The sequence below is a fragment of the Mauremys reevesii genome, linkage group 7 (genome assembly GCF_016161935.1).
Source record: "Mauremys reevesii isolate NIE-2019 linkage group 7, ASM1616193v1, whole genome shotgun sequence".
In the NCBI taxonomy this organism is placed as follows: Eukaryota; Metazoa; Chordata; order Testudines; family Geoemydidae; genus Mauremys; species Mauremys reevesii.
In genome coordinates this window covers 73,307,859-73,331,380 of record NC_052629.1, presented here as the reverse complement: position 1 = coordinate 73,331,380, position 23,522 = coordinate 73,307,859, and the positions used below count along the sequence as shown (strand labels likewise).

General features: G+C 48.1%; 1 protein-coding gene across 5 annotated transcripts in view; it reads right to left on the bottom strand.

Annotated features, from left to right (window-relative positions):
* Positions 1-23,522, bottom strand: part of PDLIM1 (PDZ and LIM domain 1) — a 95,467-nt gene that overhangs the window by 52,629 nt on the left and 19,316 nt on the right. For 2 of the 5 annotated variants that reach the window (XM_039481187.1, XM_039481182.1), the window contains exon 2: positions 7,909-8,060. In XM_039481187.1, the coding sequence (XP_039337121.1) occupies positions 7,909-8,060 (152 nt within the window). Of the gene's footprint in view, positions 1-7,908; positions 8,061-9,750; positions 9,860-13,527; positions 13,634-20,295; positions 20,384-23,522 lie in introns of those variants that run through there. The other 3 variants (XM_039481183.1, XM_039481184.1, XM_039481185.1) reach the window with 3 other exon arrangements.

Genomic DNA, 23,522 nt, shown 5'->3' with positions numbered 1-23,522 from the left:
GTAAGGTTAGGAATAAACTTGCATGATACCTTCATGGCTTTTGGAAGCTTATTAATATCATAAAGATCATGAATCAATGTTTCATTCTGCTGTCCACTTCATAAAATGGAGATCCTCATCTATCTAGTGATGTATGCAGTTCCCATTACCATTAGTATCTGAGTACTTAGCTCTGTAAATTGGATTAAAATCCATGATCTTGATTCAAACCCACAATTGTAAAAGTCACTAACTAGAACATGATTGTAAAAATCACTAATACTAGACCTGAACCATGGGGCAGTTTCCCCTCCCAATCTTGGGTTCTCAATGTTTTGTAGACCTCAGGAACCACACCGGGCTCCAGGTTATCCATTTTAAAATTATTTAGGTCCAAAAATTAAGATCCCTAGATTTTATGCTCTCACAAGGTGCATGTGTTACTGCTCTTGGTACATAGAGAATATGAAGATGCAGCTTGGCACATTGTCCCTGGCCCTGACCTTCTTCCAGCCTCACAGGATGTTTTGTATTGTAGCTTAAGCCCTCAAAGACAATCTCAGAAAAGACAGATCATATCAACTTCAAAGCAACTCATTTGCACATGACAGAAATGGTACGAAATAAAGTACTCAGGGCTAAATCCTGAATTCTTTACATGTAACATGGCCACCTGACTACTAGGAACTAGACAAATGATCCTCATTTCATATAGGCCACCAAATAGTTACATGGTTTGCTACCACTGATATGAGCTGGTGACTCAGAGGTGAAAGGCTCTATGCTCCATTAACAAAAGGAACCACCCAAGTTGAGATGATTTTTTTGATCACCACTTGTCTCCCCCTGCAGCTGAAGCCAGGAGCCTCACTTCCCCTTCCCCACCCCGCTGGGCCCTGGAATTTTTATAGCCTGTTTGGAGGAGTGTGGGGGGACCTCAAAGAAAAATGTAGAGAACCCCTGCTCTATGCCACATTCCATCCTGGCATCTGAGAATGTGGAAAAACAAGCATAAAATGGTTTCCTACCTCTCATAACTGCTGTTCTTCGAGATGCGTTGCTCATGTCCATTCATGTTAGGGGTGTAGGCTCACCACATGCACCAGCACTAGAAGTTTTTCTCCCCAGTGATATCCGTAGGGCTGGCTCTGGCACCCTCTAGAGTCATGCGTGTATGTGCTGTATAAGGGATGCTACTGGCTCCCCGCATTCAGTTCCTTCTTGCCGGAACTCCAACAGAGGAAAAAGAGGGTGAGTCATGGCATCGACAGGAGCAACACATCTCAAAAAACAACAGTTACGAGAGGCAGGTAACCGTTTTTCTTCTTCAAGTGCTTGCTCATGTCCATTCCACGGCAGGTGACTTACAAGCAGTGCCACTGGAGGTAAGCAGGAGTTCATGGATGCGTCGATTGTAATACTGCTCCGCCGAAGCCAGCATCGTCTTGAGCCTGCTGAGTGATGGTATAGTGGGTCATGAAGGTATGGGCAGACAACCATGTCATGGCCCTGCAGAAATCTTGGATTGGGACGCATGCCAGGAAAGCTGCTGCTAACGCCTTTGTTCTTGTTGAATGAGCTGTCACCATTGGTGGAGACACAGCTTTTGCCTGCTCGTAGCAGGTACAGATGTAGGCAGTTATCCAGGACAAAACTTCTTGGAGAGGACACCCAAGTCCCTTCATCCTGTCAGCCACTGCAATGAAAAGCTGAGTAGACCCGTGGAAGGGTTTGGTTCACTCAAGGTAGAAGGCCAGGACACATCTGATGTCGAGAGTATGCAGACGCCTCTCCTCGTTGGAATAGATGTAGGACAGAGCAAAAAGCCAAGGGCTCAAAGTGAGTACCAGTGAGCCTGGAAAAGAACAGGATGATATCTCCTTGAGGGACTGGATCACAGATCTGCAGGAAGAATATTTCAAGACCCTTAAGGAATCTGATTGTCATTTTATGAGAGAAGACTGATCTACCCTGAATGTGAGGGTGGAAAGCTGATATGGCTGCCAGACCTTGGTGCTTTAAATGGAGCAGGTATTCCAGAATGGATGGTAAAGAAGTCTGAGCTGAAGAAAATTTCTGTTCCAACACCCAGCAGGCAAAGCACTTCCACTTAGCCAGGTAAGTTGCTCTGGTAGAGGGTTTTCTGCTTTCTAATAGGATCTGCTGGACCTGTGCAGATCAGGCCTGTTTCTCGAGGCTTGGCTACACAGCATCCATGCTGTCAGGTGCAGGGAGGCAAGGTTCGGGTGCAGCAACCATCCGTGGTCATATGAGAGCAGGTCTGGGTTGTTGGGGAAGCATGTATGGGGCTCCACCACTAAGTCCATGAGCATGCTGAACCAATACTGGTGAGGCCATGCCAGGGCTATCATAATGACTTGCACTTTGTCCCTCTTGATCTTCAGAAGGACCTTGCTGATAAGTGGGATAGGTGGGAAGGCATACATCAGGGCACCTGCCCATGACAGGAGAAAGGCATCGGATAGTGAACCGCTGTTGAGACCTGTTACGGAGCAAAATCGGTGGCATTTTCTCTTTTGCCTGGTAGCAAATAGGTCCACTTGAGGAGTTCCCCCACCTGTAGAAGATGGTCCTGATGACCTCTGGGTGGAGGGACCACTCATGGTGAGAGAAGAAGAACCTACTGAGGCAATATTATATTATTTGGGCCCAAGGCCCCAGCAAATATTAACCTGCCTCTGTCAGTAATACCCTTGTATAGCCTGCGAGGCATCATGGTAATAGTATAAATTTCAGTTGTGGATCAGCAGGACTAACTGTTAACACTTCATTAGGGCTTATGGAGCTGAACCTAATCCTGAAGATCCTATTTGTTTCCAGAAAAGCATTTTGATATTGGGCTTTTGGTTCTCTGTTTTTGAACAGCTCCCTCCCCACAGAGGAATGTAGCTGAGGAATTGTTCCAGTTTTCTGCTCCACGCACCCTATGAATAGCTTTGTAGGCATGGGCGGTCACTGGCTTTGGTTCGCCTATTTGTCTCACGGCTTGGTGGAATACTTCTGCACACCTGACTGCAGTCACCTTCTTTGCTTGCAGAGAAGCCATCTGGGATTATTAACAGTCTCCTTACCAGCTGTATAATCTGTTTCCATTTACAATGAGCCCCTGTGGATAGTCTTTAGGGCTTTTGTTTTCTGCTGGTTTATTTGACACTCCAGAAAACGGAGTGAGCGAAGTATCTCTTGCCCCACAAACACCATTCATTTAAGACATTATGTCAGTTTCTTCCAGAAGCAAAAGCCCATAGAAACACTTACAGGAAGAGTTCAGCTTACCACTCTGTTTTCCATCTTCCTTTCTTTTCACTCTGAACAAAAGAAAAAACACTCTCTCAACAGACCAGAAGCATGAATGACAGGGACTAGGCACCACAGGTGGAGAAGCCAGGAGCTCCTAAGCTCCATCCCTGCCATCAATTTGCTGACAGAATTTGGACAAGTCACTTGTGAGCAAGGGACTCCTCTCCCACAGGAAGCCTTCCAGTGGCCAAGCACATTGCATCCACTGTGCTGAGTGTCCTTGATGCTCTGCCCAGCACAGCCGTAGGACTACTGGGCCAGTCATCTCAGCCAACAGCACTATTTCACACAGTGAACAGGCTCATCAATCCATTCTGCTTAGCTCAGGGACCAGACCCAAGCATCAGCTGACGTGAAGAGCTGTCTGCATACTTCATCATTCAGATTAACTGGATACGTATGGAACTAACTGGAAAAGAAAATTCCACCCTGGACCAGTTTGCATTACCTCCATCCTCAGCCCCCCGAATCTCCTCTGACTGCATTTGGCCCCTTCACACACGCCAAAGTTCAAGAAAATGATCAAAGGAAACCTGATCTATGAGGAAAGGTTAAAAAACTGGGCATGTTCAGTCTTCAGAAAAGAAGACTGAGGGGGGGGCGGGATCTGATAACAGTCTTCAGATATGTTCGGGGCTGTTATAACAAGGATGGTGATCAATTGTTCTCCATGTACACTGAAGGTAGGACAAGTAGTAATGGGCTTAATCTGCAGCAAGAGAGATTTAGGTTAGAGATTAAGAAAAACTTTCTAACTCTAACAGTAGTTAAACTCTGGACTTGCCCAGTTTTTTAACAGGCTTCCAAGGGAGGTCGTGGAGTCCCCATCACTACAAGCTTTTAAAAACAAGCTGGACAAACACCCATCAGGGATGATCTAGGTTTACTTGGTCCTGCCACAGCACAGGGGACTAGACTTGATGACTTCTTGAGGTCCCCTCCAGACCTACATTTCTATGATAAGCCCTGAAAAATACTAGAGCACAACCTGTGAAACGGATCCATGTCCTTCTGGCTGGTGAAAGCCAGTGAAGAACAACTATGTCCACTACTAATAGAAACAGTTAATGCCTTCTTCAGAGAAACACACCTAACAAGCTCCTTGGAATATGCAGTAATTTCCCCTATCCTCAAGAAACCAACACTCAACCCAGCCCTGAGGAACCTTTTCCACTACTAGTCTCCAACCTCCCGTCCCTGGGCAAAATAACTGAGAAAGAAGGAAGCAACAAGTTCCAACAACACATGACATCAACCAAAATCCTGGATGCCCCACAATCAGGGCTCAGACCAGGCCAAAGCACAGAGTCAGCTCTAGTGACCCTAAAAGGCAAGCCTCTCCTGGCCATGGGCACAGGTAAGATCTCCATGCTCCACTGCTGGACCTCTCTTCAGCCTTTGACACAGTGGACCACAAGGAACTGTTAACCCATCTACATGACGCACCAGGAGTAGATGGCCCAGCACTACAGCAGCTCCAATCGTTCTTCTCTACAGAACTCAGAGTGTGATGATGGGCCACTGCTCCTCCGCTCTGAAGGACCTCATTGGCGGGGTCCCATAGGATCCATACTATCCCCACTTCTATACGAGACCTCTGGGTGAGGTAGTGACACCCCACAGGCTCAGCTGTCAACAAGATGCCAACATAACAACTACATAGTTTCATTCTCAACTGACGCAACCACCACCACTCCTGGCATGTCAGAATGCCCACAGGGAATCAGCTCCTCCATGAAGAGCAGCTGGCTAAAGCTGAATCCAGGCAAGATCAGCTTTAGAGTCTCCACCTTCCATTGAAGGCTCACAGGCCCCACTGCACTCATCAAAGTGCAGTGAAGCCCCTGGCTCTGGTTTTACTCCTCACTAAGCTTGGTAGCATCAGTTTCCAAAAATGCCTTCTTCCACCTCCAGCTCATTAAGAAACTTCATCCTCTTCTCCCAGAAGAAAACCTGGTCACAGTGATCCATGCATTCATCACCTCCAGGCTGGATTACTGTAGCTGAAGCATGACTCTGAAGATGATGCACAGACTATCTGCTCACCTTCTCCATGAACTAGGGCGCCATGAGCACATCATGCCTGGACTCAAATCCCTCCACTGGCTCCCAGGAAGCTTCTGATGCCAGTTTAAGGCCTTGGTCCTGATTTTTAAAGCAACTCATAGATCAAGCCCCAGCTACAAAGACCAAATTTCTTGAACCAGTGTGACAGCTACGCTCCTCTGGGGCAATGCGGACCACAAACCCCAGGACAAAGCATGGAGCTCGTTTTGGCATACAGCACTCATTTCCTGAGCGCATCAGCACAATAGAAGATGGTCCCATTGAGCATTTGGTGATGCTCTGTATGGAGAGCGCACTGCAAAACTAAGCTGGATTATGTCCATTCAGAACCACTGCCCAGCTCTGCATGCCTGCCCAGCTGGTTAAAATTATTTTGCTGGGATGCTAATGAAATGTGCAAAGGGCAGCCATAAAATAAATGACTTGCTGATTAATATTAGCACACATATTTAACAGACTAAATGATCTGTAAGGGTGCACTTACCCACAGGCTCTACCAGCTCTGCCCTCCTCAACTGCTGGCCAACCAGACCCACCCAGGGGGAAACAGGCTACTTCAAAGGGGCACACACACTTCCCTACAGGAGGGCTTCCAAGTTATATCCTTCACCGTCCTGATCATGAGAAATGGCAGGCCTAACCCAGGCTAGTCACACCACTTTCACTGCACCCAGTCCCAGCTTTCAATTGTCAGCTCCTTTGGGCAGGCAGCACGACCTCTTATTGGACTGGGAAGCGCCTGGTGAACTATTGGAACTAACCAAACAACATTAGAATTCTCAATACTGCGGATCAGCCCTTGGCTGTGGAGCCCCCTTGCCCCCCCGCCCCCCCCAACAAGTCCCCCAGCACCACCTCAGAGACAGCAACTCCAAGGACACTGGCAAAGCAGGCAGTTTGCAGATACCCTCTGGGGAAGGAAGGGAGGACTGAAAGCTTATTGTGGAGGAAAGAGGAGCAACAAAGAAGGCTCCTAAGGACCAAATTTCCAGAAGCGACAAATGAAGTCAATGGGAGCTGCGAGTCCTCGGTACCTCTGAAACATCAGACCCCAGATCTTTAAAAAGCAATGGGCCTAGCAGAAGGAGATCACACTTTCCCCTTCGCTGTGCCTCTGTGTGCATATGGTGCAAATGCCAGGCCGGGAGTAGCAGGGGAAACGAGAAGTCTCTCTCCCGAGAGCTCAGAATGGAAGATTAGGCGAGACGTCTGTGCCCTACAATAATGACTCAGGATTGGCTCAGTGGCAGAACTAAAGAAAAACCCTTTATGGCTCTTGTAGGTTAAGATGAATCCATGCAATGGTATCTGACACAGATACCTAGGCTTCAGGGGGAACTTCAACTGCTACCCACAATGCTGAAGACTTTATCAAACCATCTGTGGAGCTTACACAGGGAGATTTAAAGCCAGTTTGAACAGCCTCCATAGGCTACTCACGTCTTTCCTTTAGTCTCAACTAGTGCAGCATTCTATGACTTTACTGCTCCCTCTCTGCTACAAGGGTACTAAACAGATATTTTATCTAACATGTATGCAATGTAGTTGTAGCCATGTCAGTCCCAGGATATTAGAGACAGAAGGTGGGTGAGGTAATATCTCTTATTGGACCAACTGCTGTTGGTGACAGAAAAGGTGTGTGTGGCTCAAAAGCTTGAGAAGTTGGTCCAATAAATCATTTTATCTAACAGACACAAAAGCCGTGGTTTGCACAGCTGTTCCCTGATTACTGAGGGCATTTCATCCCTAGAACTCAACAGGTGAGTTCACATTCAAATGATGCACTGGCAATTTGCAATGCTATTCTTGCAGTCACCTACATGGCCTGCTGTCGAGCTGCATGCATCCCACTTCAAGTACAGTTCATCATGGGCCACCAAAAGTAATGAAAGGCAGAAGCACTGAGCTACTGAAAGAAATTTGAGTAAAACACTGCAGTATGGGCACCATGTCAGTCTGCACTGTTTGAGTGAGCAACTCCATTAAACTTTAAAAGGTACATCTAATTCTTGCTAGTATCCTTGTATGTGGCCAGAACTGGCTGGCTAATGGCTCATAGAGCAGGAAGCCACATAGTGTTGAATTAATTCATCATGAAGATGCATGCTCGTGGTTACTCTTCCACCTTGATTATTAGTTACTATGACAACAGGGGTATCTTAGTGCTTAAAAATAAAACTCAGGGTCTGCTAGAGTGCTATTACTTTGGTCTTACATGTCCACTAGGATGAAAAGATCCAAGCTACTTACCTTCCTTCGGTTTCCTCCTGTCAGGAATCACAGAACAGGCCTAGCAACGTGTCCAACTATCAGCCAATTGGCCACTTGGACTGCTGTTTTCATTGTGCCAAAGAATAGTGAACACATGCAAAACAGCATTAAGTTTAAAGGCTGACCCACAATTCATTGTTGCAATCCAAACCATGCCACTTAACCCAGAAAAGAGGCCAGGACAGATAAACTAAATCAGATATTATTGCCATCAAAGTACAACACAACAACGGTTGCCCCCAGGATGAGCACATCCTCTCAGTGACTTACCTGCCAACTGTCAGAGTTATCTCATCTATGCAGCTCTTGATTTTGTTCTGCGCTTCTAAGTGTGTCATGTTATCTGTGTTCTCCCCATCAATTGCCATGATGACATCTCCTATACATAAATTGGCTATTGCTGCTTTGCTGCCAGGAGTTACCTACGAGAGAATAAGAAGGTAACAACCCAAGAGAAACTGGATTCTTCAATACAATTTCTAGTCCTTTCAAAGTGACATCCCAGATAAATTTCAGAAACAGTTGACAAAGCCCACAGTGTTGTCTGGTTGATGTCAAGGAGTGGGTAGTGGGGGTGGGGCAAGAGAATTCAATATTAAAGGTATGTTTTAAATAAAAGGGTGGCGGAGTTTAGATCCAGATACCAATTTCCCCCAAATCCCTAAGTATTAGAGTCCACGGTTTTGCTTTGAATCATAGATATGGGGATGTCATCTTTTCCCCATATGCAAACTTCGAACATTTATTTCTTCACCTAAATCACTTATTTTAGACTAAGGAAAACGACCAAGAACGAACAAAGTCTGAGAGAGAGAGAGAGAGAGAGCGCGCTCAGCAACTCTAACATTCTGCAACTGAACACAACTGCTCTCCACCATGGAGGGCCTCACAATGGGCAATTAGGAAGGCACGCTCCTTAGTAACGGAAGCAGGCAATCCACCAAAAACAGTGTGTCAGAAGCATTACAGAGAAATGTACACCACGGAAGGCAGCTACACAAGTTCAGATCTGGATCACGCGCTTACAGATCTGAGCACAGGGGTGAGGTTTGGGCCTGAGATTTTGGTTTAGGCCTCATCTCTAATTTTAATGAGTCAATTAAAACCAAAAATAGTTGCAAGATAATAATTCCCACTTTGAAGTAAGCGACTTGAAGGTAAAAATGGAGCAATTCAAGCAGGATGGGATGTTCTGCATACATAGGCAAAGCATTAGAAATTTAATCCCACATCTAACAGGTGCTGCTGTGAGCACTATAAAATTTAGGGATGGCAGGCAGAGGGCCACGCAGAGTATTAACATACCCAGGCACATTGGCGCTTCTATTGGGTTTTGCCTAGCTTATGCAGAACTGTGCCCCACTGTGAGCACTGACATGCACTCAGGCGCCTCTTCCACATTTCCATTTTTTAAACACTAGCAAAATGATTCACTGATGCACTGCAAGACCCACTTCTCTGGACTCCAGAGGAAATGGGAGCTAGATGTCCTCTAATCTGAGCAATGGTTCTGTCTCTGCACCTGCAAGGTTCTGTACCAGCCTGTGCTGTGATCCTGTCCAGGGGCACTGGAGCAGGGGGGGGGGGGCAAGGCCCACCCACTTTTCACCACAGGCATGGCCCCCTGCTCTTCTGCTTCCCCCCCCCACCCCCAAGGCCATGCCCCCCAGTCAGGCCGGAAGCTGGAGCCCAGCCTGGGTGAGAGTGGCACGGGGAGCCCGGGCAGCTCTGGGGAGCCGCAGACCCTCCACCTGCCAAGGGTGGGAAGGCCAGAGAGCATCCCCTGGCCTGCCCACCCCCAGACCACCCACCCAGGGCAGACAGAGAGTCCGTGGCTCCCCACAGCTGCCCGCGCCGTTCTTACCATGGCCCCCGAGGCCCCACCCCCAGGCCAGACCAGAAGCCGGAGCCAGGTCGGGGAAAGAGCCACATGGGCAGCTGTGGAGAGCCACAGACCCTCCATCTGCCTGGGTGGGGGCTGCTCTCAGCCCCAACCCTGGGCAGGTGGAGGCCCCCACTCCCTGGCCTGGCTCCGGCTTCTGGGTTGGGTAGGGTCTTGAGGGGAAAAGTGGAGGGGCAGGGCCACAGAGGGGGTGGGGCCTCCCCCCTCACTTTTAGGAAGAATCTGTCAGCCCCGATTCTGTCACATTTCACAAGGCAGCCAGCATGCAGAGGCTTGGGAGACACCTGCACTATAGGCCTGTTTCAAAGCCCACTGAGGTAAACGGAAAGACTCTCATTCAGGTCAATGGGATGTGGCTGAGGTCATAGTGCTGACCTAACCAGCACATCGATGAGGGCACAGCATCTCTGGAGGGCCTCATATTTTAGGTCAGATTAGGGCTGTCGATTAATCCCAGTTACCTCATGTGATTAACTCAAAGAAATTAATTGCGATTAAAAAAATTAATTGTGATTAATCACAGTTTTAAATCGCACTGTTAATAGAATACCAATTGAAATTTATTAAATATTTTGAATGTTTTTCTACAATTTTCAGATATATTGTATTCTGGGTTGTAACTGAAATCAAAGTGTATATTATTTTTGATTATCATTTTTACAGTGCAAATATTTATAATAATAAAAAGAAATAGTATTTTTCAATTCACCTTATCCAAATACTGTAGTGCAATCTCTGTCATGAAATGGCAACTTACAAATGTAGAATTTTTTTTGTTACATAACTGCACTCAAAAACCAAAACATAAAACTTCAGAACCTACAAGTCCACTCAGTCTTGCTTCTTGTTCAGCCAATCGCTAAGACAAACAAGTTTGTTTACATTTACGGGAGATAATGCTGCCCATTTCTTATTTATGATGTCACCAGAAAGTGAGAACTGGCGTTCTCAAAGCACTGTTGTAGCCAGCGTCACAAAATATTTACATGCCAGATGCGCTAAATATTCGTATACCCCTTCATGTTTCGGTCACCATTCTAGAGGACATGCTTGCATGCTGATGACGCTCGTTAAAAAGAAATGCGTTAATTAAATTTGTGACTGAACTCCTTGGGGGAGAACTGTATGTCCCCATCTCTGTTTTACCTGCATTCTGCCATATATTTCATGTTATAGCAGCCTCAAATGATGACCCAGCACGTGTTCATTTTAAGAACACTTTGACTGCAGATTTGACAAAAGGCAAAGGAGGTACCAATGTGAGATTTCTAAGGATAGGTATTAGGTGAATTGAAAAATACTATTTCTTTCCCTTTTATTTTTTTAACAGTGCAAATACTTGTAATAAAAAATATAGAGCACTGTACACTTTGTATTCTGTGTTGTAATTGAAATGGATATATTTGAAAACGTAGAAAACATCCAAAAATATTTAAATCAATGGTATTCTATTATTGTTTAACAGTGAGATTAATCGCAATTGATTTTTTTTTAAATCGCTTGACTGCCCTAGGTCAGATGCTAAACCGAGCTCATTAACACCTGTGGTAATTACAGAGCTTACAGAAGGTGTGGTAAAAGCAGTGACATTCATCACAGCATCCTAGCACAATTCCAATTCAGCTAGTTACAGACTGTCTCCCTTAAACTCGCTTTGCTCTTTCAGCTCAACACAGTATGCTTGGCTTCTTGTCCTAAGCTGTTGCCCTGTTAAACAGCTCCTGTGCTTTTCCTCAGAGGTGAGTGCATTCAGTGCTGGGTCAAGTGATCCCTGACTAAGCTTACCGGGGATTGCAAGCCTTAATAAGGGCATGGCTACACTTGCAGATGTAGAGCGCTTTGGGTTAAACCAGCCTTCGGAGAGCACAGTAGGGAAAGAGCTGCAGTCTGTTCACACTGACAGCTGCAAGCGCACTGGTGTGGCCACATTAGCAGCTCTTGCAACATCACAAAGAGCAGTGCATTGTGGTAGCTATCCCAGCATTCAAGTGGCTGCAAAGTGCTTTTCAAATGCAGGGGGTGGGGTGGAGTGTGACAGGGAGTGTGTTGTGTGTATGTGGGAGGAGAGAGAGAGAGAGAGAGAGTGTGTGGTTTTTTGGGGTGCTGAGTGTGTGCCAGCATGCTCCCTTGTCAGTTCAGACCCCCCCCCTCCCCCACCTCTCTCTCACACACTCACACCAAGCAACATTCCACCCTAATGGCTTGCTTTGTCCCAGAGCAGATAAGCATGTCAGCTGTCAGAAACGGAGCTTTGAAAGGGCATATCCGCATTCCTACAGCCGATTCCAAAACAATGACAAGAGTGGCCACTTGACTTAAGGGGTTATGGGATGTTTCTGGAGGCCGATCAAAGCGCAGTAATGCAACACCTCCTTCACACTGATGCTGGGGTGTTTCAGCCGAGGCGCAACAAGCATTATGCTTTTCATGGAGGTGGAGTACCAGGAGCGCTCCAGTTGCAGAGTCCAGGTGCTCTAAGTGCCTTGCCAGTGTGGACGGGTTGGGAGTTAAGGCGCCCGGGGCTGCTTTAATGCACTCTAACTCGCAAGTGTAGCCATGCCCTAAGTGTGTATACAGCAATAGGTACTGGAATGAGGGGTGCTGCTGCACCCCCTGGTTTGAAGTAGTTTCCATCATATACAGAGTTTACAGTTTTATTCAATGGCTTTCAGCACCTCCACTATACAAATAGTTCCAGCATCTATGCCTCCGCAAGCGGCAGAAGCCATGTGGGTGGGAGAAGCTCTCTCCCACCCACACGGTGGGTGCTGTGCACACCAGCGCTTCGGTCAGTGTAACTTATGTCGCTCAGGGAACGGGGGCGGGGGGGGGGGAAGGGTTAACAACACCACTGAGACACAGAAGGTGTAGTGAGCCATAGCCCTAGTCACAGGCACCGACTTTTCAAATTGCCGGGGGGTGGTTAACCTCCGGCTCTGCCCCAGCCCTGCCCCCACTCCACCCCTTCTCCAAGGCCCCACGCTCGCCCTATCCCGCCCCAACTCCACCCTGCCATGCCTCTTCCTGCCCAGTTCCACTCCCGCCCCCGAGCACACAGCATCCTCACTCCTCCCCGCTCCCTCCCAGCCTCCAGCATGCCGCGGAACATCTGCAGGAGGCGGGCAGGAGGCAGGGGGGATGCACTGCTCCTTGGGGCCCGCTGGTTGGCAGGAGGGGCTGGGGGAGCTGATGGGGGGCTGCCAGTGGGTGCTCAGCAAAACCATTTTCCCCCCACCCCGTAGAGGCTCCAGCCCCGGACCACCCACGGAGTCTGCGCCTATGGCCCTAGTCACCTAATTCCCCTAGACTCCAATAGGAGTCAGGCACCAAATACCTTTGAGGGTCTGGGTCTCAGGCCCTGTACTGCTGTCAGATCAGAGCAGGTGGATCCCTGCGCCCACACAAAGCTTGACGGACTTTGTCGGGGGGAATGCACAGATCCAACTGCAAGGTCGGGGCCTAACTTAGAACTTGTCTTCACATACAATTCTGCAGCAGCATAACTGCGCCGGTGCAGTGGAACCGCTGTAGCATTTTAAGGAAGATGCTCCTACAGCAACTGGACAGCTGCTCCCATCAGCGTAGTTAATTCACCTCCCCAAAAAGTGGTAGCTATGGTGACTGGAGAAGCTCCCCTGCTGACATACTGGGGTGTGTGTTCGATATAACCATGTCACTCAGGGGTGTGGATTTTTCATACCCCCGAGTGATGTAGTTATACAGATACAGGTCTGTACTGTAGACCTGTCCTAAGCAACATTCACTTGCAACGTTGCAACCACCAAGCAAAGTCCTTTAATGGCCCCAGGGGAGGAGGATAGTGATCAAACCAAGGCTTAATCAATTATTTAAGAAACTAGCCTAAGGAAATGAGAAAACTGGACTGATCTGAAACATAAGCACAGGTTAAACCGTGCCTTGGAGCCAGGATACACCTAGCTTACGAACCTTCTGCAAGGGAACAATTATTTATTCTTTGGACTCACCCTACTTTTCAGCATGCTGGAACAGCTATGAAGTAGTTGAGCAAGCCCAGCTGAGCTGTCAGTTATAAATATACATTGTTTATAAGATTTAGAGAGCTCCTAGTATGGGCTTGCAAGGCAGAGAACTGCCCCGGTGAGAGAGAGAAACTTACACCAATGTGCATCAACCTCAGACAGCCCGTCCATTGTGACACAGTTATTGTTTCCCTTGGGCTGCCCCACGTATCCCATCACAGCTGCAGTAGGACACTTTTCCTGAAGATGGAGGAGTGCCAAATAATGAGATATTATTCTCTTCACACCTCTCTTCTATGACTGCATCATGCCCACAGCTTGACCTGGACACTTGACACCAATCCAAAGATCTTCAGATGTGTTAAAAGGAAGTGCTCATGTAACTGCCTCCCACTTTAAATCACTTAAATAGGCAATATATTTCCATAATAGCCTAATGCAGAACTAATGAAAGGGTCTGCCATATGCCAGATACTGAAAATATCCACCTACTAAAATGTAAACCCTATCCCAAATCAAAGCTCTCAAACACCCCTAGCTTTGGGAAATTCAGATCTGGATCTAAACTTTGCAGCTTCGATGCATCACTAAGGCCTGGTCTACACTAGGAGGTTATGTCAAATTTAGCAGCGTTAAATCGAATTAACCCTGCACCCATCCACACAACGAAGCTATTTAGTTGGACATACAGGTCTCTTTAGTTCGATTTGTGTACTCCTCCCCGACGAGGGGAGTAGCGCTAAATTCGACATGGCCATGTCGAATTAGGGTAGGTGTGGATGGAATTCGACACTAATAGCTCCACTCTGTTGATGCTCTGGACAGCAGTCCGAGCTCGGATGCTCTGACCAGCCACACAGGAAAAGCCCCAGGAAAAATTGAATTCCTTTTCCTGTCTGGCCAGTTTGAATCTCATTTCCTGTTTGGACATCATGGCGAGATCAGCAGCACTGGCAACGATGCAGAGCTCTCCAGCAGAGGTGTCCATGCAATCTCAGAATAGAAAGAGGGCCCCAGCATGGACTGATCGGGAAGTCTTGGATCTGATCGCTGTGTGGGGCAATGAGTCTGTGCTTTCGGAGCTGCGCTCCAAAAAACGGAATGCGAAGATCTACGAGAAGATCTCTAAAGCCATGACAGAGAGAGGATACAGCCAGGATGCAACGCAGTGCCGCATGAAAATCAAGGAGCTGAGACAAGGCTACCAGAAGACCAAAAGCGGCAAACGGACGCTCCGGAGCCCAGCCCCAGACATGCCGTTTCTACGAGGCACTGCATTCCATTCTAGGTGCGGCCGCCACCACTACCCCACCACTGACCGTGGACTGAGGATGGGATAGTGTCGACGGCCGGTTCCTCGGAGATGTTCGCGGACGGGGAAGATGAGGAAGGAGATGAGGAGGATGAGGCAGTCGACAGCACTTACAGCGCTGGTTTCCCCGACAGCCAGGATCTCTTCATCACCCTCACGGAGATCCCCTACCAACCCTCCCCCAGCCATTATCCCGGACCCTGAATCAGGGGAAGGATCAGTCGGTAAGTGCTTTAAACATGTAAACATTTATTTTTAACAGAACAGGAATATTAACTATGCGAAAAGAAGGTCAATATATATGGGGATAGAACAGAAATCCTCATGGGAGATCTCCACGAAGCTCTCCTGGAGGTAACTGAAAAGCCTCTGCATGAGGTTCCTGGGGAGAGCGGCCTTATTGCGTCCTCCGTGGTAGCACACTTTTCCGCGCCAGGCTATCATCAGGTAGTCTGGTATCATTGCCTCGACGAGCATGGCGGCATAGGGCCCTGGTTTTTGCTGGTTTTCACGCAGCATGCGGTCTTTATCTGTGTCACTGATCCTCATCAGGGTGATCTCGCTCATGGTGGCCTGCTTTGAATTAGGGGAATGTTAGTATTGGGACTGCTTGCCTGTTCCTTTACATAACTATAACCGGCGATTTACAGCCACGTGGTGGAGGCGGGACAGGGGCAGCATACAGGGATCTTTCCCGGGGACAGCCGCGAGGGGGTGGGACAGGGGCAGAGTTCATGCTTTCCGGATTGCCGGCAGCAGGAACTAGCCAACGCTAGGAGCATTGCTTTGACCGTGAAAGGAGGGCACTGCTATAAATTAAGTTTTAAGCAGCCAAAAAAGTCTATGGTTTAGCATGTCTGCCTGCTACACGAATTCTGCTGTCCTGCCCCGCTTGTCTGATCTCCACTGCAAGACCCCAGGCACTGAATGCGAAGGCCGAAAATTCGAACTGGTCCTGAGTGCGCATGAGATAGGTGCTGTGCATGGTCTTGTTTACAGAGACAGACTAGACTATGTTCATTGTTCGCAAAAATGTATCTTTGTAAGGAATTCACTCCCTTTTTCCCATCACACAGCTGTGACTGTCTCCCGACCTACCCCAGCATCCCCCTCACAGAGGGTGACGCAGATTAGGCGGCGAAAGAAAAGGACACGGGACGAGATGTTCTCGGAACTTATGGGCTGCTCCTGAGCTGAGGCGGCCCAGCAGACCCAGTGGAGGGAAAACATGTCGCAGTACCAGCGCTCACACAGTGAACGGGAGGACAGGTGGCGGCAGGAAGACCAGCAGGCGACTCAAACGCTGCTTGGACTAATGAGGGAGTAAACGGACACGCTCCGGTGCCTTGTGGATGTTCTGCAGGACCGGAGGCAGGAGGACAGAGCCCCACTGCAGTCTCTCTCTAACCGCCCTCCCCCGCCACAAAGTCCCATACCCCCCTCACCCAAAGTACCAAGAAGGAGGGGTGGCAGGGGCCGTGAAAACTGTCACTCCACCCCTGCACAGTGCTCAATTACAGGAAGGCTCTCATTCCCAAAATTTTGATAAGTCCTTTCCTTCCCGCCTCACCCAAGCCCCCGTCCCAGTTCCATCCCCTAACTGTCTAGTTGATAATAAAAAATACTTTTCTGTTAATTACTGTTTCCGTCATGTTCTTTTAGAGGAGACTGTGTTTGAAGGGGGGAAGGGGGTTGGTAATTGGACAGGACAGTCACCTTTACCAGGATACAGACACGGGGGCATGTTCAGCAGCAGGTCACACACACAGTGCAGTCACTAGGCACCCTGGTCAGTCTGGGAGGTGGTTTTCATGTTCTGGGGGGGGCTATGTGACTTTGTGGCGGGGGAGGGCAGTTAGAGATCTTATGCAGCGGTCCTTATCCTGGATCACAGAGCCACGCAGCAGGGGATCTGTAACCGTCCTCCCCCACCACAAAGTCACATAGCCCCCCCCCCCACAGAGTCCTAAAAAGGAGGGGTGGCAGGCTCCGTTGAAACAACCAGTCCGCCACTGCAGACCGCTCTAGGAGCGGGAACCTGTCATTCCTCGAGTTTAGAAGCGGTCTTTACATCACTACACACCCTACCCACCACAGTCTGCGTCCCAGTTTCAACCCTTTACCGCGAAATCAGTAATAAAGAAAATGGTGTTAATTAACAAAGTTCCATGTATTTTATTTTTAAGCGTGCGTTGGAAGGGGGGGAACAGGGTATGTAACTGCAGAGGATAGTCAACATTAGCTGGGTAAAGAAACGGGGGCAGGTTCAGCTTCTCTGTAAACAAACTTAATAGTCACAGGTTACCCTGCTCCCTGAGGAACCTAGCTTTCAAAGCCTCCTGGATGCACAGCGCTTCCCGCTGGGCTCTTCTAATCGCACGGCTGTCTGGCTGGGCATAATCAGCAGCCAGGCTATTTGCCTCAACCTCCCATCCCGCCATAAAGGTCTCCCCCTTGCTCTCACAGAGATTGTGGAGCACACAGCAAGCTTCAATAACAATGGGGATATTGGTTTCGCTGAGATCTGAGCGAGTCAGTAAGCTTCTCCATCTCCCCTTGAGACGTCCGAAAGCACACTCCACCACCATTCTGCACTTGCTCAGCCAGTAGTTGAAGAGTTCTTTGTCACTGTCCAGGGCGCCTGCATAGGGCTTCATAAGCCAAGGCATTAGCGGGTAGGCTGGGTCCCCGAGGATCACTATAGGCATCTCCACATCCCCAACAGTTATTTTGTAGTCCGGGAAGAAAATACCTTCCTGCAGGCGTCTAAACAGACCAGAGTTCCTGAAAACACACGTGTCATGAACCTTGCCCGGCCATCCGACGTTGATGTTGGTAAAACGTCTCCTATGGTCCACCAGTGCTTGCAGCACCATTGAAAAGTAGCTCTTTCGGTTAATATACTGGCTGGCCTGGTGGTCCGGTCCCAGGATAGGGATGTGAGTTCCATCTATAGCCCCACCGCAGTTTGGGAATCCCATCGCGGCGAAGCCATCTATGATGACCTGAACGTTTCCCAGGGTCACTACCTTTGAGAGCAGTAGCTCAACGATTGCGTTGGCTACTTGCATCACAGCAACCCTCACGGTAGATTTGCCCACGCCAAAGTGGTTCGCTACTGACCGGTAGCTGTCTGGCGTTGCAAGTTTCCAGAGGGCTATAGCCACTCGCTTCTGCACAGTCAGGGCTGCTCGCATCCGGGTGTCCTTGCGCTTCAGGGCAGGGGACAGCAACTCACACAGTTCAAGGAAAGTTCCCTTAGGCATCCTAAAGTTTCGCAGCCACTGTGATTCATCCCAGACCTGCAACACTATGCGGTCCCACCAGTCCGTGCTTGTTTCCCGGGCCCAGAATCGCCATTCCACAGCATGAACATGACCCATTGCCACCATGATGTCCACGGCGCGGGGTCCCTTGCTTTGTGAGAGGTCTGTGCCACTCTGAGATTTCATGTCCTCACCGCGCTGCCGTAGCCTCCTCGCCCGATTTCTCGGCATCTGACTGTGAAAAAGGTGGACGATAAGGTGCGAGGAGTTGACAACCGCCATAACTGCAGCGATGATCGCAGCGGGCTCCATGCTTGCAGTGCTGTGGCGTCCGCGCTGTCACTCACCAGAAAAGTGCGTGAACTGATTGCCCGCCGGCGCTTTCAGGGAGGGAGGGCGGGAGTGATGGTTGAATGACGACAGTTACCCAAAACCACCCTCGACACATTTTTTTCCCCCAGCAGGCATTGGGGGCTCGACCCAGAATTCCAATGGGCAGTGGGGACTGCGGGAACTGTGGGATAGCTGCCCACAGTGCACCGCTTCCAATGTCGACGCTTGCCCCGTTAGTGTGGACTCACAAAGTCGAATTACTGTCCTTAGTGTGGATACACACGTTCGACTTTGTAATATCGGTTCCACAAATTTGATTTAAGTAGAATCGAACTACTCTGGTAGTGTAGACATACCCTAAGGGAACTGTGCTCTGGTGGACTGAACCTTGAGAGACGGGGACCTGGTATCCCTGCCTTGGCCATCAACTTGCTCTGTGACCTCGGGCCACTTTGTGCCTTTGTTTCCCCAGCTATAGAATGGAGATACAGCCTGTTACTCCACTTGGAAAAGGCACCGAGGTCTACAGACATTTTCATTTTTTTCTTATTATTCTCTGTAAATCAGATAAAATTCAAAGTGGTTATGAAAAATAATGCACTAGCACTACCAATGCAATACTGCCTTAGACTGAAGTAGGCAATTTGCTCTTCCTCCCAGTACAAGCTAAAATTCCTAATAGCCCCCCAAACATTGCTTAGATATAAAAGCTTTAACCTATAGAGTCTACAGGCAGCCAAAGGCATTGACACGTGAGCCTGCTGAACAAAGCCTGATGAATCACAACTCCATGGGGCTGAGATAGTGGAGGCTGAGAAAAACTTATGTTGTGATTACTCTGCCTGCGTAGGGATGGTACGGGCTCACAGCCATTTTGAGGGTGAGGAGGCTGATGCAGACTCCAGCCCAAGACTAACACATCTCACCTAAGCATTGGTTATAAGGGTGCCTAGTAAAGAGAAAAAAGCAAATTAGAAATAAAAGTCTTTAAAAACCCACTTCTGTCATTCTGTAAATAATGGTTTGCCCTGAAATGTAAACTTCACTAAATCCTTCACTTGACTGCTTCCAGCCTACAACTTCTGTGCCTCATACCAAACGTGTCAGCACAAGAGGAGGAGGCTAGCAAAGGGGAACGCCAGCTTCTCCTTCCTGAATGATTAATTAATAGAAATAAAAGTCTCCTCTTCTCCTGCTTGACTCAGCTGGCGTGATCTGTGTCTGGCTCATTTCAAACTAATGCTGCGTTTGAAATTCTCCCTGTTACAAATTAGGTCTGTAAAGTGAAAATCCTTCCAAACTAGAAAGGAACTGCATAGCGTTGCAGATAGGAAGATGTACGGTTGCCTCTTTTTCATTTCTGTCCCAGGCTTATCCTCCAGGGAAGATGGGGAGAGATGTGCGCATGTGTGGGAAGCGGCATGGATGAGAGGAAGCAAACTGAAAAACACTACCTCTAAACTGTGGCAATCAGTGTCCAACCTGCCAATCCCAAGGAAAGGGACATCCAAAACTCACTGGAGGCTAACATACAGCTACCACCACTAGCCAATCAGAATTCAGACAGCAAGCTTCTGGGAGCCAGAAAGCCAATGGACTAAGGGGCTCTCCTAACTTGTGAGGGGTTGCCAAATTATGGAACAGTCCCCGTCTCCCTACTCCCAAGTAGAATGTGAGAATATAGGGCTCTGCTCTAACTGTTTTGTCACTTATTGTGCTCCACTAGCTGTGCCTCATCTTAGACCAGACACAGCTTGGGTCATTTCGGAGTAACGTGCCCTGAAAAGATACCCAGCCTCTGTGCCTTGACCACAAGGGACAGGCTGAGCATGAGACACTGACCTGGAGGGGGAGAAGAGAGCAAGCAGTCACCTTGAAAAGTGCAGGTGACATTCTTCTGGCCAGTCATGCCCTCAGAATCCCCTTCCGGCTGTGGGGAGAAGAGGACCAGGGAAAAGGGGATTTGGAGAGAGATTACGAGGATGGGAGACCCCTAAACCTCACTGCTTGAGACCCCCTCTCTAGGGTTGCCAACTTTCTAATCGCACAAAACTGAACATGCCTGCCCTGAGGCCCTCCCCCTCCTCAAGGCCACGCCCATGCCCCACCCCTTCTCTGAGGCCCTGTCCCCCTAAATCCATCCCCACTCCCTCCATCGCTTAGTCTCTCCCACCCTCACTCATTTTCACCAGGCTGGGGCAGGGGTGCAGGAGGGGGGTGAGGGCTCCAGGCTGGGGGGGGTTTGGGGTGCGGGAGAGGGCTCCAGGCTGGGGCAGGGGGTTAGGGTGTGGGGGGAGGTGAGGGCTCAGGTGCTGTGGGAGAGGGTGCAGGGTCCCTAAAGGCTAAAATGGTATACCTTGCACAGGAAAACAATATAGGAAAAATCCTGACTTCATTTTGATGCTTTGCTATAGACACAGTAATCCCATACCTATAGGATAGTCGAGAAAGATATACACAGAGATAGATATACTCTATCTTTCCTTTCTTTCTCTTCTCCTGAGACTCTTCCTCCACCTTCAGCAATCTACATAAACCTTACCTAAAGAGAGTCTTGACCAGAGCCTGGAGATTTTCAAAGTGAGATCTTCCTGTTCTCTAATCTGAGATCTCTTCCACTGAGCAAAGTCACCTAATACTTTTAACAGCAATTTTTTGGTAAATCCGTATTGTCCTAGCTTCCCTTTGGTCAGCAGTGCATAAAACTTGGACACCTATGGAAACTCTACAAGTATTTATAACCAGATAAATATAATTCTGTCTTGGGCCCCTGAAACCCAAGATCAGAGGAACCATTTTAAATGAGGTCCAGTTCATGTGGCTTACCTGGCCAACATGCAGAAAGGGCCAAACAAACCATAACCCATAAGGCACAGGCTTGATCCTGCACCTTCACTTGGCAAAGTGATCATTGAAATCAATTAGATTTGTGCTTAAGTAACAACTGTCACTGGGCCCTGTGTTTTAATGGTTCGGGTGTCAGTGTGGACAGGAGAGAATCCTCTGTTAACTACTGCAGTCAAATCACAGGCCATGCAACCCTGACACACTGGCAAGAGAGACTTTAGGCCCAAGCCTGCTGAAGTCACTGGGAGTTTGTCATTGGTTTGAATGACAGCAGAATCAGTCCCTCAGTTCTTATCTCCTCTTTCAGAGTGGGAATCAGGACTGAGACCAAAGGTGACTTAATTGCTTTCATTATCGAGCTGGATATGGGAAGAGTGAGGGCTTGACTACCACATGGGAGTGTCCAGCCTGGGGTCGAGTAATTTAATTTGCATTGCACAAATAAGTTGCTTTTGACTGGAAGTTGAGCAATCCACTGCTTGCCTCCCCAATTCCCAGCCCTCTCTTTGAACAGCAGCACAAAACCCTCCTCTATTAAAAATTTGGACCCACCATCAAGTCCACTGTAGCCAAATCTCACATATGAAAGTGAGTGCTGTCAGGCTATGCCAGCACATCTGACCTTTGCTGGCTGAAACCACCATCAGCAATTTTCGTAGAATAGCTCTTGCCAATACCATATGACTCCCCTTATCTGTTGTCCCCAGCTACTTCCTCAATGCAGATACTTAAATATTGTTGCATCCGCCTTGTGTGAAGGACAAGTTACCCAATTAGACTGTGCCAGTGACATTTAATGAGGCTCCTACCTATAGAGAACAGAATTGCGCTTCATGGCATAAAGGGGAAGCTCATTTCTCAGAATTACTGAGAGCAGAGTGGTGCAATGGGGCTCCATCTAAAGCAAGAGACGTGGGAGGACCACCTATTCGATTCATTCTGGCCTACTTCTCCTCAGCCAGGCACCCATCTTGTCCACCTCTTGCCTGCCTCCGTCATCGCATTAGCCCCATGGCCTTGGGTGACCCCTACTCCACATGTGTGATGCTGTATAGAATATGTGGAACACTTTGTGATACCAATATTATAAAATTGCAAGGAATCTGACAAGATATGCCATGTAAGGTATCTGTGAAAATGTTATGATTTGTCAAGTATAATAATCTTGTTTGTATCATCTTTGTATTGTGAGTTATAGACATGTATGGTATAATCTGTATTTCAAACTTGTGCTGTGTTTCTGGGTGACACCCCCAGACAGATAGGCATCAGCACTGCCTAGCCTGTTCAACAGCCCATCAAGGGTCATCAACTGTACAATGAACCCATTGAAAGAAACCAGGGAATACACCTTATGGGTCAGTAAGGCACGTGGTAGGTCTGTGGATAGAGAACTAAGGCTTTTCCAAAATTCCATGCCGTGTTCTGGGTAGCTTGTGTTTGGGACAAAGGAAGTACAAGCCACACAGCAAAAGGACCATAAAAGGCAGCTGCATCATCTCCATGTTGTCTTCAATCCTGCTTCTTACCTCTGGAGGAACTTTTCTACAAATGAAGCTCTGAACAAAGGACTGAATGACCCATCCAAACTTTCGAAGTGTTCCAGAGGGACTTTCAAGCCAGCAAATTCACCAATATTGCTAAGAACATAATATATGGACTTTGAAGTCTCTGTATGTATCTGACTGCTTCATCACTTAACAACTCTCTTCTTGTTCTTTCTTTTTTCCTTATAATAAACCTTTAGTTTTAGATGCTAAAGGATTGGTTGGCAGCGTGGTATTTTGGGTAAGATCCAAACCTATACAGACCTGGTAACACGGCTGACCCTTTGGGGTTAGAAGAACATTTTGTGTATGTGAACAGAATTTTTTAAATAACTTCTCACTGTACTGGACCGAAGTGCTGATTGGGATCCAGAGAACTGGAATGCAATAAAGGGGGCTGTGTGATTTCTTTTGTAGTTTCTTGATAACCAGTGTGGGGGGATCAGAAACACAGTCTGTGACTGGCTGGGGAGTTTAACTTCAGTGTTAACCACTAGTTTTGGGAGTATCTGCTCTCCCTTTTGCAGCCTGCCCTGACCTTGGCATTTTCAGTAAGGGCTACCCCAGGCACACTGGGTCACAACGTACATAAGCTAGCAGAAGGTAATCAAAAAATAAGATAGCAGAGGGAAAACTAACAAACAAACAAACGGCCTGAGAAGAGATCCAGATAAG